At 33.8% G+C, this 18,999-nt stretch overlaps 1 protein-coding gene across 1 annotated transcript in view; it reads left to right on the plus strand.

The window, feature by feature from the left end:
* Window positions 1-18,999, plus strand: part of LOC107440939 (reversion-inducing cysteine-rich protein with Kazal motifs) — a gene marked incomplete in the record, with an annotated part of 83,779 nt that overhangs the window by 55,401 nt on the left and 9,379 nt on the right. The window contains 8 exon segments of the mRNA XM_071180939.1: window positions 2,585-2,858; window positions 4,749-4,885; window positions 6,872-7,012; window positions 8,437-8,622; window positions 11,007-11,108; window positions 12,487-12,568; window positions 14,528-14,614; window positions 17,859-17,920. Of these exon segments, the coding sequence (XP_071037040.1) occupies window positions 2,585-2,858; window positions 4,749-4,885; window positions 6,872-7,012; window positions 8,437-8,622; window positions 11,007-11,108; window positions 12,487-12,568; window positions 14,528-14,614; window positions 17,859-17,920 (1,071 nt within the window).

Genomic DNA, 18,999 nt, shown 5'->3' on the forward strand with positions numbered 1-18,999 from the left:
CCTTTAGGTCTCTGCTCATTATTATTTTTACTCCTAAAATATCACTACTATTTTGATCAATAAAAAAATATATCACAACTATGATAATATGTATAATTAACTATGTTTTAGTTGAATTTATGAACTGTTACAATTGACCCCGTAAGTGGGAACAATTGTAACAAGTGCACGACTGTCAAAAATTGTTAATAACTAATATAATAACATTTTAAATAACGTATTTATTTCTTTTTCTAGTAGAGGATAGTCTACTTTACTCGTCTGTCAATTGATACTAATAATATATTGGATTTTTTGTTAGTTAAAAATAGTTAAGTAAAAAATGTTACAATTGATCCCACTCTCCCCTAACACATTTCTTGTTAAAAATGCATTCAATATGCATTTTATTATTATTTTTTTAATAAATTATTTTATAACATTCTAAAGTTTACTTTATAACGCATTATTCTTCATTTTTAATGAAAATGTTTCACTTATCAACAGTTTCTTCAACCTCTTTGCAATTTTTAAAGAAGAAGTCACTGTTAAAAATGAGATAATTGGCCACCGGCGAGTTACAACATTTTCTAATTTTGACCCGTAGTTCGTGATCTGCATAATAGAGCGCCTATTTAAAAAAGAAGACACAGATTTCAATCAAAATCTGTTAGTCTTTGTGAAATAAGTCTATAAAAACTCTTATTTCAACAATATAAAATTAAATTAATTTGTTAATACACTGAGAAAATTCGAATAAGAAATGAGATATTATTTAATACAGATTTATATAAATCATATTAAGAGAATATCAAAACACTTCTGTTTCTGTGGAATGTTCTTGCGAAATTATGTCAGTTTCCAAGCAAGAATAATTCATTAACAACGATTAAACTTTCTTATTTATAACTATTTAAAGTAATGCTAGATTCGGTATTAACACACACTTTTCATAGTGTATGAATTGGTAAGCGAGTTTATTGTTTTTCGAAGTAACAATACAGCTGCAAAGAATAATCCGACATTTTTATGTGCTGTATTGCGTTATGATGAGATATTAAAATATTCGCTTTATTTCACGCTTTTAGAATAATTAAGAGTTAGATTCAATCCCAGAAAGCATGTAACCTTACAGCAACCTTGTGTCGAAACTTTCTTTTTATTCTCACGAAAATGTTTGTACTAAAAACCTCTTTTCAATGAAGGAAAAATATTGCAGTTTCAAACCTTTCATCCTAAAAGGATTAGAAATTATTTTTAAAGCTATTTTAAAAAAGTATTTTCACTTAGGTAAAATGGTCACTTAGGTCCTTAATGACGTTTTAACTGACGTCACACTAGAGATAGGATCAAATTGCATTGTCCATTAAAATTTCATGACAAGGTGGATTTTAGCTGAGCATACAAGACGCTTGCAAGAAGAAACCTTATAATGACCTAGATTTAAGATTATTTTCACCTTGTGACAAGCTTCATGAAAGAATTTTTTCACGCTTGAAGACCCTAAGTCAACCTCGATGTAAGGTTTTTATATTGAAGATTGTTTTCCAAGGTTTTGGATATTAGGGTTATAAGCGTCAAAGATCTCGTTTTAAGGTTAGAAGGTTTACAGGTAAACCGTATTACAAACCTTTTTAGGTTTTAATAAATCTTATTTTGCTCTCTGGGATTAATATGAAACTTGTTATCTAAAATAAATGATGTCTTCGTTACTTGAACAACTGTTTCAGAAAAGTTACTGAACATTCCCGAATAGCAAAATAAGGTTTATTTTCTCTCAGCAAAAACTTTTTAATGTAAACCTAAAAAGGTTTGTTATGCGGTCTACGTGTAAACCTTCTAAACTTAAAACGATATCTTTGAGAATCTGCTCTATTCTACCAACACCTCCTAGAAGTAGAAAGGCCTCAGCACGGATCAATTTAGTAGTCCGATGTGACGAAGTTAACTTCGCCGTAGACGAAAAATAAGAAAGATATCAGGGGAGAAAGGGTACTTAGCTGCGCAGTGGTTGAAAATACAAAATATGTCATTTACGTTTGGACTACTAAGGGATATTTATGGTAACCCGTGCTGAGGCCTGTTCTTTCTAGGAGGTGTTGATTCTACGCGCATTACTCTAATCCAAAATCTAGGGAAACAACCTTCCATACAAAAACCTTAAATCGAGATTAACTTAGGGTTTTCAAGCGCGAAAAATCCTTTAATAAAGCTAATCTCAAGATGAAAATAATCTTAAATCTTGGTAATTATAAAATTTATTTTTGCAACGTCTTGTATGCTCAGCTAAAATCCACCTTGTCAAGAAATTTTAATTTACAATGTAATTTGATCCTATCGCTAGTGCGACGTCAGCTAAAACGTCATTTAGGACCTAAGTGACAATACTTTTTTTAAAAAAACTTTAGAAAATTTTTTTTAATCCTTTTAGGATAAAAGGTTTGAAACTGCAACATTATTGCTTTATTGACAAAAAGGTTTTTAGTTCAAACATTTTCGTAACACTAAAAAGAAAATTCCGACACAAGGTTGCCGTAAGTTCACATGCTTTTTGGGATTTGAGCTTGCAAAAATTGGATTACAAAATATTAAATAATTGTTGCAGTCGAAGAACCGTGCGAACTTGGGTGCGAGGGTCTGAGCTATTGCACCCATTTCAACCACCGACCCACCGAGCTATTTCGAAATTGCGACGCTCGAACGGACCAGGCTGCTAAAATGGACGTGGAGATTTGGGAGCACGGATTGATCCGGATGCCCACAGTGGACATTCCAGTGCTGGACATTGTCAACTGTTATCCAGATACATGGAAAGCGATTGCATGCGCCTTGCAAATCAAGCCATGTCAGACAAAAGCCCATTCCCGCATGATATGCAGGTCAGTTGTGTATATTTTATTCGAAAACTTATTCAAGTGTATACTATTTCTTATNGAATCACTGATGAAAAAAGAAAACACTCTATGTTCGAAATAGAGTTACATTATACAGTCAAACCTCGCTATGGTGAACACGATTTATCGTGAATTCCCGGATATAGTGAACGAAATGTTAGCTCCCGTGCCCTGCTACGCACGTATAATGTTATTTTTTGTGGATATAGTGAAACAAAACAAGAGAGGAAGCTGGATAAGATGAACTTTTTTCTGTCTTCGACTGATTTATTTTCTTCTTTTTTGTGAAATATTTTTTAATTTCTACTTCAAGATAAATACATACACCGATTTTTAAAACCATCTATAGCATGGAATCAATAAGCATTTTTCTTGTTTGCTTCTTTATTGAATAGCGTTATTGAATGGGTTCAGCATTCAAAGAAGCCGCAATCTTCCAGTATCTGGACAAATGCTTCAAGTCAAAGCCGATGAATTTGCTAAGCGAGAGATTATTTTTATGTGCTCGAATGGCTGATTAAACACGTTTAAAAACCGGAATAACATAAATGTCGGGAAGTGCTTCCATATTTGACTTTAAGAATTGAGCATCAGCTAAAAATCACTACTTTTATTTATTTTTTTGTACGCAAGGCGAAGAGTAATAAAAATTAAAGTTTGACATTTTGTTACTACGTATTATTTCAGTCATTTTTGTGTTTCATTTCTTTGATCATTTATTTAAACAGTGTGTGATAAAAGGAGTGGGGGATTTGGAAAGATTAATTAAAATTGTTTGCGGAACGGATATAGTGACGTCCCGGTTATAGTGTACCGAAATTCTCCAACCATTGTGATAGAGACATGGGGGAGACATGATCCTCTTGACTTAAATTCGTATCTAACGGCATGATGGCAATGTGCGCAGGATTGCGCACCGAACGCCTTTATCCTTAGACGAGCTGGTACCCATCGATCTGGGAAGACTTCATGTTGAGGGTAAAATTCTTCACAACGACAATCAAGAGCCATCACTACTCACACTGTCAAATATACTCTTCCAATTTGTTACCTCCACTTTATTTTTTATTTTATAACAGTAGTTGATAAGCCAATCCCATTTTGAGTTAAGGACCCATGTTCAGCTCCGTAGCCTTGTCATTTTGAACCTAATTCAGAATACTATGGAAATCTTGGATCAAGTATGGGGAAAACTTTGCCTTCGCGGAGGACTTTTTGATGAAACTAACCAGCATTTGCGTTACATCGAGGAGAAAAATCACGAAAATCCCCCTCTCTAACCCATGATTCGTCTACCACTGAGGATATTTTCCCATCAGCACTGTGGTCGGTGCAAGCCGGATGCGGAATTCGTATCGACCAGACATCGATGGGATTCGAACCCGGTTCACCTCATTGGAAGGCGAACGCTCTATCCCCTGAGCCATCGCGCCTCTATGAGATCGCTAAGTGAAAGTCCAAGCCTTCAATCAAAAGTTATTATTTTGCTCTCTACGTTAAGTAGATCCTCTATAGACGAAACGAAACGTCCACGAGAACCTCCCATTGTTAGCCTCACGGCAAAGGGACTCTGACCTATGATCCGTCTACCACTGAGGGTACTTTACACCAGCACTGTGGTCGGTGCGAGACGCGTTCGAAATTATGAGACGAGAGTTCTATCCTCTGAACCACAACACCTCTCTTAGGACAGAATTAGGATTAATTCACTTTGTTAGAACCCCTCTATTAGGACTGAATTTGCGCACACATTAATATTTTATTTAAAAAAAAAACTTAATTAAAACATGAATATTGTCATAGCCTTTGAGTGACATAGTCTGAAAAAAATTATAATTTTAAAGTGTTAAAGAATAAAATAAGTTGTATTTTTAGGAATGATTGCATGAATCTCCTGAGTCATTGTGTTGATCGTAGCAGATTGATGGAAGGTCAGACACCCGATACTCTCTGTGATGTTTTGTCACCACCAGAAATCAATTCTCCCTGCATCTCACTCACACCTTTCTTAGGTATGTCTCCTTGCCTTTATTTACTTGATGACAAAGACAGCTATAGTTTGTCTACGGTAAGAACTCCCCCCTCCACAAAGTCTCAGGCATGCTGCTGCTATGGAAACAAGAATAGCGCATTTCAGGGAGGGTAGTTTCTCTTTATTCTAGGGCTAACACAATACAGTGAGGAAAAAGATTCCCTTTCTCTCGCCTATCCTAAACAGTGACCCCACACCCATACTTAAAATGGTTATACCTCGTTTTGTCAAAGTTACCGCCACGGGTCCAGAAGAATTGCTGGAGTTTTACTTTAGACAAATTATATATTTAACTTCTCAGATCGCCACAGTATCTGATCACAGTTTAAATCGCTCCCATATCACCCCCCTAAAAGACCGACCCACTAAGTTGTTGACTAGTTATAGAATGTTACTGACGAGCCAACAGCACCTGATATGAGATAGGATAAAAAAAATGAATAAACAATAAAAAGAAGAAAGATTATTTTGATCATTTTTGGGGAAAATTTCATTTGGAGCACCCTCCGTTCACTATAACTCTCCAACTTCACTTCACCCACTCCAAAATTTTGTTTAATATATACCTTACTTTGCAATTCATTTTACTTGTATTTTAATCATTTGACACTTTACGTCAGCACTATGGTCGGTGCAAGCAGTGTGCGGAATTCGTTTTGATGTGCCGTTGCCGGGTTTCGAACTCTGTTCACCTCATTGGAAGGTGAACGCTCTATCTCCTGCGCCACCATGGCTCTCTACACACCTTTGTAATCTCACGTTTTTAATTCTTAAACCTTAAGCTTCAAAACAAAATGGAATGACTTGTTTGGCCAATTCTGATGCAAACTTCTTATACTACACGATCAAAGAATGACTCAACATTGCTGAAAATATTGCTCAACAAATAAAATCTGTTCCATAAATCTAAAACGTCTGCTGTATTTTTTTATCTAAACATTTCATCTCAAAAATAGCTCAACATTTAAATATTGCGTGAATTTTGAATGATCCTTTCATAGCATACTTTTTCTCAGAGACTTTTACATAAAATATCCAGTGTTTAAAAAGGCTAATAAATCAATCAATTACTAAGTAAAATTCAAAAGTAATTTCAATCAATATTTAAGATTAAAAAATATACTAATGATCGGATTCTTACGTGTATAAGCGTCTCAAAAAAACATCCAAACAATCTTTGTGTCCATGGAATATTGGGTGTTTTATCTTCGCGATGCGTTCCCAAAATTTTACATAGTTCGTTCACCTGGAATTGGCTATTGGCTCCGCCTTCATCCGTCGATACTATTTCGCTATTTTTGGGAGAAGGATGTGAACAAAGATGATATTTGGCGATCGTATGACATAAATATTTATTTCGCAATCTTTATGTGCATTTTTTTAACATTAAATATTTCATAAATTTGATGATATTTCTCTCTTATGAGTGAATAGTTTGTCCTTTTTTTGAGACATTCTGATGAGAAAACAGCAGTTTTTAAATTTAAAATATATTTAACTAGCTAGAGTAACGATAATCTATGATAAAGCGAAGTGACAGAAAACGAATTCACTGTTTGCCTTTGACGCGCATTAAGGGTTGTTTCATTTTCAAGAGCGGAGATGTTTCTCCTCTTACTCTCGAAATAAACTCTCGGTCCGAGGAGGTGGAGCCAACTTCTGGTGGACGAACTATAGTGAGGTTGGACATCGGAGAGGTCCCACAAATATACAAACTTACACATAATTGTGTTATTTACACGTATTACGCCAATTAACACGCGAAAAACATACATTAATTGGATATTTTTTCGGAGTATAAATCTTTAAAATAGGGACTTAGTGGAGAAGTAATGAAACTTACCGTCTGAAACTGTAAAGAAGTTGCAATATTTTTCACTTTCTTTAAAAAGAAATGATGTTTTAACGATTATTGATTAAATGATTATTTCAGATTAAATGATGAATGATTAAATGATTATTTCAGAGAGAAGTCAATACAGCCATACAGCCGCAGATGTGACCCACCCTTGCAAAGCTAACAATTCTTGTGGAAAAAATGAAGTGTGCCTCGTCAACAGAAGCTGCCAATCAGGAGAATCATGTTCCCCATTCATCTGCCTACCAGGTATCCCATCCATTAAACACTTAAAGCAGGAGACACAGCTCGAAATGCGACCTCTTTTATCCCACGACGTGTTTCTTTTCCTCCCATTTCGAAATTTTTGATGGTTTTCCATTGATGGACCAACATAATCTTGATGGTTTACCGTCAATAATTCCATTGTGAACCATTATATTCTTTGATGATGTCCAACATAAGCAACCATCACCCCAATGTAGGAATTCGGACTGATTTATGATGCTAAAACATAAAAATAGTAACTTGTCTTGATGGTTCGTTCATGTTGAACCATTAGAAATTTCCATCACAGTTGCTTAGAAACCAAATGTTGCAACGATCATGAGCAACCATCATCCCAATGTAGGAATTCGGACTGATTTATGATAGTGCAACATGGAAAAAAAATGTTTTGATGGTATATTTCTGAGAACCATCAAGAATTCCCGTTAAACCATCATGGAAATGCATAGTTGGAACCATCATGGACCATTACGAATCATCATGGTTTGTTGGCCCATGAGATGGAAAATTCTCTTGATGGTTAACGATCATAGCATTAAGGTAGCATTTTCCATCATGGAAAGATGGAAGTTTATTGAAATATCAAACACCATTAATGGAAAATGTTGGATGATGGTGACCATCAAATGACGTTGGACCATCATGAATGTTTTGATGGGACCATCAAGAATTTTGACTTGGGATTAATTAAACGATTAGAGGGTAAATTCGGCTAGGTATAATATAACTTTTCGAGCGATTCAGAACTCTCAACAATAAAACGAGTTCACTTTTTTTTTATCCAAATTTAACTACAAAATTATTATATTTTATAGAGAAACATGTTTTATATAAAAAAGCTTAATAAGGTTTGTTAAGAGTCGATAAGGGGCCCAAAAAAGTGACTCAGCAGTTTATTGACTACCCAAGTCAAAATTATTTTTGATGGTTTTCCATAGAAGGACCAACATAACCTTGATGGTAACCATCAATTACTCCATCATGAACCATTATATTTTTAGATGGTAACCAACATAAGTAGCCTTCACCTTAATGTAAGAATTCGGACTGATTTATGATGGTCCAATATTATTAGCAATTCTTTTGATGGTATATTCCTGAGAACAAATAAGAATTTCCGTTAAAAAATCATGGAAATATATAGTTGGGACCATCATGGATTGTTGGTCCATGAGAATCAAACTTCTCTTAATGGTTATCCATCATGGTATTAGAGAAGATTCATGGAATGATGGAAGTTTGTTGGCATATCAAACACCATGAAATCATAATGGAAAATGTTGGATGATGGTGACCATCAAATGATGTCGGACCATCATTAAACGCACTGAAACCAACATCAACCATTTGATGAGAATTTTGACTTGTGTTAGTAACAGCAATAAGAAACAAATAATTTCTTTCAGGTTGCAGGATGGGTGCAGTCTCTCAGTTGATAGTACCGGGCGGTACTTATACAGTAATACCGAGGATTTCGAAAGGGAAGCATTGCAATTCCATTTGCTACTGTAACAAGCAGGGGTCTATAGACAACTGCCTCCCTGTATCCTGCCTAAACAAGGGGAATTGCTCCTTTCTCGGAAAACAAATACGTAAGCTTTCTTTTCTTTCCTATTCGTTTTAGGGTTAAAATAATCTAATCAGAAATAAATGCGAGTTATAGTATTCTTATCCAGGAGCAATTTTGGAAAAACTCAAAACAAAAATTTATTTTTACAGGAACGAGGAAACACTTTTTTTTAAACATCACAAAAAAGCATTCTTTTTGCAATCATGGACAACGTATAGTTCGTTCACCAGGAGTTGGCACTTGACTCCACCTCCTTGGACTAAGAGTTCGTTTCAGTAAGAGGAGTACAGTTCGAGTTCGTACAGTTCGAGTAAGAGGAGAAACGTCTCCGCGCTTGAAATTGAGACAGCCCTTCATGCGTTCGAAACGCAAACAGTGAATTCTTTTTCAGTCACTTCGCTTTATCATCTGTTATTAAACCTTTCGTTACTCTATCTAATTAAATATATTGCAGCGAAATGTCTCAAGGGCAAACTATTCACTCAAAAGAGAGAAATATCATCAAATTTATGAAATGTTTAATGTTTAAAAAAATGCACATAAAGATTGCGAAATAAATATTTTTGTCAGACGATAGCTAAATAAGCAACCTTGTTCAGGATTGTTCACATCATTCTCCCAAAAATAGCTAAATAGTATCGTCGAATACCACGTGATGAAGGCGGAACCAAGTGCCAACTCCTGGAGAACGAACTATATCTATGCGTTATTGTCATTGAATGGTCACCTTATCATTATACCACAAATCTCAACAAGTTGGCGAGGAATTTATCGATTAGGAGGACAAGTTGACAAGGGAACCATTTTGAAAATGGCTTCGATGATGGACAGACAATCAACGAGACAGCTGCTATTCAAAATAAATTTTTATTAATTCCATGTGGAATCTGGAAGCTTTTCATAACCACCGGAGTTGTCTCCTGAATGGATTATGAAATAAAAGCAAACAGTTTCATGACAGCTCTCACGTTTTAAATGAAGTACCATGCTGCTAATTTGCAGAATTTATGACTACCCAGGGAAATCTATGGTTCCTGTTCACAGTTAATCGCACTTTATTCACGTCACAATGAGCTATTTTATTTTATAACCGGCATAGAACAGCCGATGCAATTCTGATTTTATGACTATCAATGTTCAACTCCGTAGCCTTGCAATTTTGAAACCAACCCTGAAAAGATCGAGCATTGGAACAAGTTAGCCGCCATGGAGGAACTTTTTGATGAAATTTACACACATTTGCGTTGCACGGCGAGGAAAACTTTCCACGGTTAGTTTGGTGGCAACAAGGGGATTCAACAAATTTATAGCTGATTGTTTATTTTTTTATAAGGTACAAATTTTACATCCGTCATTAAACAGCAGACCCAATTTGTGGGTTTGCAACTACTAATGTTCAACTACGTAGCCTTGTAATTTTGAACCCAATCCCGAACACAAGGGAACTCCTGGATCAAGCATAAGGAGAAATTTGCCTTCTCTGGAGAACTTTTTGATGGAAGTTATAACCACAAAATTTTATAACCGTCGTGGAACAGCTGAGTTAGTTTTGGGTTTACGACTACTAATCTTCCACTCCGTAGCCATGTAATTTTGAACTCTATTCAGAAGACAAGAGAACTCCTGGTTCAAGTATTGGGAGAAATTTGCATTTGAGGAAGACTTTTTGATGGAACTTACCCTCAATTGCGTTACATGAAACGGAAAACCTCCCATGGTTAGTCTGACGGCAAGAGGATTCTATCAATGTAGCTGAAGCAAAATATATCAATACAGTGGCGTGAACAGCACTAAAAAATTATAATTAAGTAATAAATATGGCGTAAAAAAGAGAAAATAAAATGAATAAATGAAATTCCATGTTATATCTACATTTTGAACTTATTTTATAAGTTCTATATACTTGCAGCATATGCGCAGAAAATAAAACTTTTTGATTTTCTTAATTTTCTTGCTTACGCTTAAATTGCCTACGCTGTGTGACAATACATTTTAAAGCAAAAAATAATTTCGATTCAATGTTCAAGCTAAAAGCACAAATGGGTATTNTTTGTCATTTAAATTATTTCATAAAAGAAATAAATTATTTTATAAAAGAAATACTAGGTTCCTATTAGTAACCTAGTATTCCTTTTATTACTGTATAATGCAATCCTAGTATTTGTAATCCTAGTAAGTACTAATTCATTGTGCGATTTATATAAATGTTTGTAATAAATAAGAGAAAATAATATTTTGATTTATTTAGAAGCGACGGGTTAGTTTCAAAGGAGGACGGGTTCATTGTTGGACAAACCGTCCTCGGGGACGGGTAAAAGTTTTGAGTTTTTTCGAGCCCTGTATATATATATATATATATATATATCCTTTGAAGTGAAATAATGGAATGTTATTGTTGTCAAATAGGGCACCAAAGTCAGTATGTGAGTAATTGTACAGTTTGTTTCTGCTTCAGTGGTGAATTGAGATGTATCAGAACATGTGATGGATTGAGTAATTTAGTATCAGGTAAGCAATATTTCTTCATTATCGTCTTTCCAACTAGCTAGAGTACTCAAGTGGGTCCCTACGCTGTGTGACAATACATTTTAAAGCAAAAAATAATTTCGATTCAATGTTCAAGCTAAAAGTACAAATGGGTATTTACTTTTATAAGTTAAGTCTTTACATTTATTAAAATAGTATTACCAAACAGTTTTATTTAATTTCTTTTAAACCTAGATTAAAAAATTTTGCCAATTTATATTATTCTTAATAATGTGACCCAATCATATATTTGAGTATAACGTGTGTACTCAAATATATAAATTTAAGTAAATAAATATATTTAAATAAATTTAAACAGTTTAAATTATAACAAATAAATTGATAATAATTTAAATTTGTAGTTTCTTTATATTCAAAAATCAACGTTTAAAGTAATAATCGCCAACTTGTCGAGATTTCAAAAAGTCGCCAAGAGGTGGGCTATTCTAGAATTTTACCATATAATTTATGTACGTTTGGAATACACAGTTATAAGGATCATGTTTTTTCACCCATAAACCCGCGACTAGTGAGTACGCATTTCAATAATATATTGCTCCCTATTAATCTCATTTATGCACTGGTGTCAATATTTTTTTTTTACACAAATAAAATTCACAATAATATCTTATTCGATAATTCGTACAGAAGTTGCTCTACTTGATGGCAAACTTTACTGTATAGTGCCAATAACCTATAAGAACTGACTTTTTTTTAATAAAGTTTATGATATTTTAAATTAATAAAAAATTAAAGGAAATATAAAAGATGATAACTATTGTGGAGGAATACTTTTTGTGAGAAATAAGCAGACGCACTTCTTGTTATAAAATATAATATATTAAACAGCCTTGAATAATAATAATAAAGTACATATTAAAAGCAGGTGAATTATCAAAAAGCAAAAATAAAACATTAGTTTCTTTTTTTTATGTGTGTTCCTCCTTGCTATGGAATACCAGACTGGCAGCGTTGAGTTGTAGTAGGCAGATCACCACACTATTATTTAATAATTAATTGTTATTAATTATTATTATTATGACTAAGCATTAAAATGTTCTAGTATTTGAATTTAATAAATTTAAAAGACTTGAAAATGAAATACAATTAGGAGGAATAAGCATATTTATGTTTGACAAAAAATAGAAAAAGAGTCATCTTCGAGAAAAGTGATGTTTACTCCAAGAAGATACGCTTTCCGTGTCTTATTCTTTTAACTTTAAATATTGTCTGAGAGGTTAGTCTGCGAAGATAGCAAGTTAGTACTTGAATAAGTAGATCAAAAAGATTTTTTATTTTGCATATTGTGCATAATAATATGTTTCGTTCTTTCTTTTCTTAAAATATATTTATATTTCAGATGCATTTTGTTCCTGTCTAAATTATTATTCCCCTGTTTGCGGACAAAATGGCAAAACGTATACAAATCCTTGTATAGCTGGGTAAATATTCACTATTTATTCCTTAATGATTTCAAGTACGCGTAAAATTTTGTGACCCATTGGCAAAGTGGGTGTTGTTTTGGATTTGATGGCGTGTGCACCTTATTTGGACGTCATGACACTTTTCAACTGTGTTCGAGAGTAATAGTAAACAGCGCGCATGCGTCGTCATTGCACGTGATGCCATTAAGACCGCTCCTGTTTGATAATTTTTTTTTTCACTTTTAATTTTGTTATGCATTAAGTGGGTGAGTTTATTTTTGAGATAGGGGACCGGAGAGATCACATAAATGTTTCTTGAGTTGTGAATAAAAGAGAATTTTATCATTTGAACGATATTTTTGTTTTAATTGTTTTAATTAAGAAGCAGAAATTCTAACCTACAGTTCACACTGGATCGTTTTCGACACTAATTCAGGTGAATATCAGAAATAAAAAGGGTATAAAAAATAGACAACCATTTTGCCAATGTGTAACCTGGGATCGCCAAAAGGCGATCACAATTTATTTTTTTTTATTTATTTATTCATTTTTGAATTTGATATTTCTGCCGTGCAATTAATATTTCCGCCTTTGATTTATTTATTTTTTTAAATTATCTCAATTTCATGTTATTTTTTCCATAATTTATTGTCGAAAATAGCATTCTCTGCTTTATAGTAATTTAATAATTTAGCGATCTTGTCACATTTGCCCCAAAATCATTAAATTACAATTAAATATTTTAAACTGAACCCATTTAAATGCAATTTTTGACAATAATTACTAGAAAAGATAATTTTAGATAAATAAAAGGCACAAACACAATAGGGAAGCCATTTCCGTTCAATTCTTATGATCCCTCCAAGATTTTGTAGACAACAAGTATAAGCTTTGTGATTTAATCTACTAATGGATTTTTTCACATACAATTTTACAAACATGTGCAGTTGCTGAAAAAAATATAATTTTTGTTATAAAATTATAAAAAAAGTTTACTAAGAAATTTTTTAATTTTGTTATTAAGCACTTTCTTAAACATTTCATTGATGATCTGAAAAGTTTAAAAAAAGATCTCTTAAAAATCATCAGAAATGATCTTAAAATGAAAAATAATGTCCTTTCAAATTTTCGAATGCAGATTTTATGTTTTTTCTTTAAAAAAATTATAAAACTATAAGAAAATAAGGTAATAATTAAAGTAACTGTTTTGTAATTTATGTATAAAACAAGTAATATTAAAAATAAAAAAAAATTAAAGTAGATTCCTTCTTAGGTCAACAAAGAAAAAATTTTACTTTAGTTACTTTTAATTAAATAATTAAAAAAAATTTCTCACCTATAAAACTAAAATGAATGAATTAAATTTAATGAATGAATTAATATTTGAAATAAAACTGTATTAACATCAAATGTCATCCACTAGAAGTTTTAAAAACAATGTATTTGAGTGAATGAATAAAAAGTATTTTGTGAAGGATTGAAAATTTGAACGAGATAATAGGGAGAGTGTGAACTAGTAGCAGGAATTGAAAGAAAAAAAAAGGACAACTATTAGACAACTATAAAAGTATAAATTTGGTGACGTGGACCACACGTCATGTTCCTTATTGAATTTATCTGACACAACGAATATAAAATAATTAAATATTTTAATGTGCGCAATAAACTATTTTTTTGTTCAAATAGAGCTATAAGTTAAAAATGATCACTGATGTTATTTTTAAAATATGTGAAAAACTGAATAGCTTATAGTAAAATTTAAAACAATGACTAACGCTTAACCCATCAGAAAATTCCATTTCATTTTTCGCTCATCTCAATTTAATGGAGTGTATAAATAAAAAGTATTTAATGAAGGATTGAAAATTTGAACAAGATGTAGGGAGAGTGTGAACTAATTAGAAGGAATTGAAAAAATGACAAAAAAAAGGTGTTTGAACTCAACTGGTTAAATGACAAATAATTTCTCAATTCTAGATGTGCTGGATTAAAAGAGAATCATTTCAAGGCAGGTCCATGTGGATCTGATCCGTGTGTAAATAACACGTGTGGGAGCAAAAAAAAGTGAGTATGACTCTTTCTTCTTTCTTAACAAGTTACTTCCTTTATTCTACATTAATAAAATAATAGTTATATTTGTTTTTTAACTAACATAACTTTTTTAACTAACTGTGTTCTAATATTTAACTAACAGAAAATTTATGTCTCAAAACATACATGTGTGTGATCTTGTGGAAGATCATTAGCATTATTTTTTATATTTCATTTTATTTCCGTCTTTCAACGGAAGACCCGGGGCCGGGATAGCCTGGTCGGTAGGGCGCTGGGCCTATGTTCGAGAGTTCGTGGGTTCGAACCCCGCCGACCGAAGACTGTAGTAAAGTGACTGATGCGCGTTAAATCTGTCGAGTGGCAAAAGTCCTCCATGTTCCCATAACAAATCAATACCTCTGGGGGTACTGGATTGGAGATCGATCGTTCTCTGATTCCGGTCAAAATTGCGATCTGTGGCTGAAGGAATGGATGTATAAATGGGTCCGCCCTATAAACGGGTGCGACGTATGGTTTGGCAGAAGTCGTCTTGCCCATAGATGGCGCCACTGGAAAACAAGAACAATCGCACCCCCTCTGCCTAAGCAGGCATACGTCAACAACAACAGAAGACCCAATTTTGGGTTTACGTCTACGAATGTTCAACCTCGTAGCCTCGTAATTTTGAATCAATCCAGAAGACAAGGAAACTCCTGGATCGGTACCCCCAGTTATAGGAACATGGAGGACTTTGTGACTCAACAGATATAATGTGCATCTGTCACCATTTACTACACGGAGACTGTTCGGCCAGTGCGCATTTGCGTTACATTGAGAAGAAAACCACGAAAACATCCCATAGTTATCCTGATGGCAAGGGGACTCTAACCCGTGATCCGTCTACCAGTGAGGATATTTTACGTCAGCACTGTAGTTGGTGTAATTCATATCGACCAGGCATGGCCAGGATTCGAACCCGGTTAACATTATTGGAAGGTGAATGCTCTCTACCCACCTTTNTAGATAGATAGATAGATAGATATATATATAGATAGATAGATAGATAGATAGATAGATCTATCGTTGGACCGACGACCCAATTTTGGGTTTACGACTACTAATGTTCAACTCCGTAGCCTTGTAATCTTAAACCAATCCAGAAAACAAGGAAACTGCTGAATCAGTACCCCCAGAGGTATTGATTTGTTATAGGAACATGGAGGACTTTGCGACTCGACAGATTTAACGCGCACCAGTCACCATTTACTACACGGGGAGTTTTCGGCTTGCGGGGATCGAACCCACGACCACTTGGACATGAGCCAAGTCCCCTACCAACCAGGCAATCCCGGGCCTCTTCATTAGCAGTTGTGAATATACAAAACAAAAGAATGACAAATTAATTTGGATATACTTAATGTGAAGAATCAGATTTTTTTCTTTAAATTATTTTTGGCATAAGTTGAAAATCGTAATAAAATAAGCTGTTTTCGAAAAAGTAACTTCTGTGTATCAGAGATTCTTGAATTCAGTTATGTAGAGAATTTTGCTCTGAAATGCAAGTGCATTTTTTGTTAATGCCTTTTGTAATTTATTGGAAAATTTATTTTTAATTTTGCTACATTTTTAGTTGATATTTTACTTCACTAGTTTTATAAAATATTTAAAATCATGGATTAGTTGTCCCATAAAAGCATGTAACCTTACAGCAACCTTGTGTCGGAATTTTCTTTCTATTGTCACGAAAATGTTTGTACTGAAAACCTTTTTTCAATAAAGCAAAAATATTGCAGTTTCAAACTTTTCATCCTAAAAGGATTAAAAAATATTTTTTAAAGCTTTTTTTAAAAAGTATTGTCATATAAGTAAAATGGTCACTTAGGTCCATAATGACGTTTTAGCTGACGTCACACTAGCGATAAAATCAAATGGCATTGTCCATTAAAATTTCATGACAAGGTAGTTTTTTAGCTGAGCACACAAGACTTTGCGAAAAGAAACCTTATAATGACCTAGATTTAAGATTATTTTAAGCTTGAGACTAGCTTTATTCAAGGATTTTTTTCACGATTCAAAACCCTCACTCAACCTCGATTTAAGGTTTTTATATAAAAGGTTGTTTTTCTCCAGAGTTTTGGATTAGAGTAATGTGCGTAAAATAGAGAAAATAGTCACAGATCTCGTTTTAATTTTAGAAGGTTCACGCATAAACCAGTAGTTCTAGAGATAATCGAGCCAATGTAGTTATTCAATTCAGTATAGCCAAAACTCACTTGTATTTGTGATTTCGCGACAACCTTTTAAAACCTATTTGCTATTTTAAAAAAGTTATTTTGAAGAGTTAAATTTTCATCAAAGTTAAGTGTTAGACAGTTGAATTCATGGGTCAAGAGCTGTGTATAAACTGAAAATGAATTACAATTTTCGATAAAAGACGTTTATTTTTTTTTATTTTTTAGATTGAAAAGAACCTTTGCATAAAACTGTCATCATTTTATTATAAACGCGATTCAGATAATCGACAGAATCAAATCATTGTTTTCGTTGTGTTCCTTTTCAGAATTTTCTCAAGTTACGAAATTTAGGGTGAGAAACGAGAGAAAAGTTTATGGATTCGATGGTAAAGAGCTTTCCAATAAAGAACAAACTTTTTTTTCAAACCACGTTGAATCTTTGTTAATCTTTGCTAATATTTTAAAATCTTACTGTGAAATAAAAATTGAAGACCATTCGTTCACCAGGAGTTGGCTCCGCCTTCACCACGTGGTATCCGACAATACTATTCCCATTATTTCTCTATTTCTCCAACAATCCTGAACAAGGTTGCTATTTGGCGATTGAGTGAAAAAAATATTTATTTCGCAATCGTTATGTGCATTTTTTTTAACAATAAATATTTCATAATTTGATATTCCTCTCGTTTGAGTGAATAGTTTGTCGTTTCTGAGCCATTTCGCTGGGAAAACAGCAGTTTTTTAATTTAAAATATATTTAATTAGCTAAACAAAAGGTATAATAGCAGATGATAAAGCAAAGTAAGTGTCTGAAAAAGAATTCACTGTTTGCATTTGGCGCGCATTAAGGGTTGTTTCGTTTTAAAGTGAGGAGATGTTTCTGCTCTTACTGAAATGAACTCTGCGTCCGACGAGGTGGAGCTAAGTGCCAACTCCTGGTGAACGAACTATTAGGTGTAAAAAGGAGATGTAAAAAATTTAGTGTGTTCAAAAAGAATCAACTGTAGATTGTAAAAAATCACATGGCCATTCTTTGTTTGTAGGTGTGTACCAAAAAGACAAGTGTGCTTGACTCTAAAGAAAAAATGTCCCCAATACATTTGCGGTAAGTATTTAATGAGTATGAAAGTTTCTGTTATATGACGGTTTCGATCGCATTAAACTGAGTAAAATGGTTTCAGACTATTTAGGAAGTGTCTTCTCATGGCAAATACTTAGTGACTGAAAATGATTTATCGGGACCCCCCTGAAATTTAAATGTATTCAGTAAAATGAAATCTATTTCCTTGTTAATTGAATGGCCAACGAAAAGCAGCACAATAGCTGTCATGCCATAACAATGATAGTTTCGTGATTTATTTATACCAGGGATACCCATTAAATGTGTGAAAAAGAAGAAAAAATGTTTATTAAAGTTTCAATCATAAAAGGGTTTCATAATTTCATAACCGTCGTTGAACAGCTAACACGATCTTGGGTTTACGACTACTAATAACTAGTTTAACCCCCGCCTCTGCATAGGGGCATCCAGGGACATACCGGTAACTCGAAGTGCGCGCAAAAGTTTAATAACATAAGCAAACATATTCAAAAAGTTCCAAATTAGAGTTTTAACAAATAGGGAGAATATTAAATATGAAATCCAAAAAATAGCGTTACGTAGAAATTTACGACTACTAATGTTACGACTCCGTAGCCTTGTAATTTTGTGAATCTAAGGCAGAAAAGAAGGAAACTCCTGGATCAAGTATTAGGAGAAATTTACTTTCGTTACGAACCTTTTGATGTAACAAACCCACATTTGCGTTAGATGGAGAGGAAGACCGAGAGAACCCCCCACCTTTAGCTTGACGGCAGAGGGACTCTAACCCATGATCCGTCTACCACTGAGGATATTTCACGCCAGCACTGTGGTCGGTGCAAGCCGGATGCAGATTCGTTTCGACCAGCCATCGGTTTACCTCACTGTAAGGCTAACGCTCTACCCCATGAGCCTCCAAGGCTCTCTACACACCCTTCTAATCTCACGTTTTTAATTCTTATAGTTTTTGTGCAGTAATGGCTGGTTGATGCGAATCCCGCATCCGGCTTGCACCGACCACAGTGCTGACGTGAAATATCCTCAGTGGTAGACTGTTCATGGGTTAGAGTCCTTTTGCAGTCAGGCTAACCATGGAAAGTTCT

The sequence above is a fragment of the Parasteatoda tepidariorum genome, chromosome 5, assembly GCF_043381705.1.
Source record: "Parasteatoda tepidariorum isolate YZ-2023 chromosome 5, CAS_Ptep_4.0, whole genome shotgun sequence".
NCBI lineage: Eukaryota > Metazoa > Arthropoda > Arachnida > Araneae > Theridiidae > Parasteatoda > Parasteatoda tepidariorum.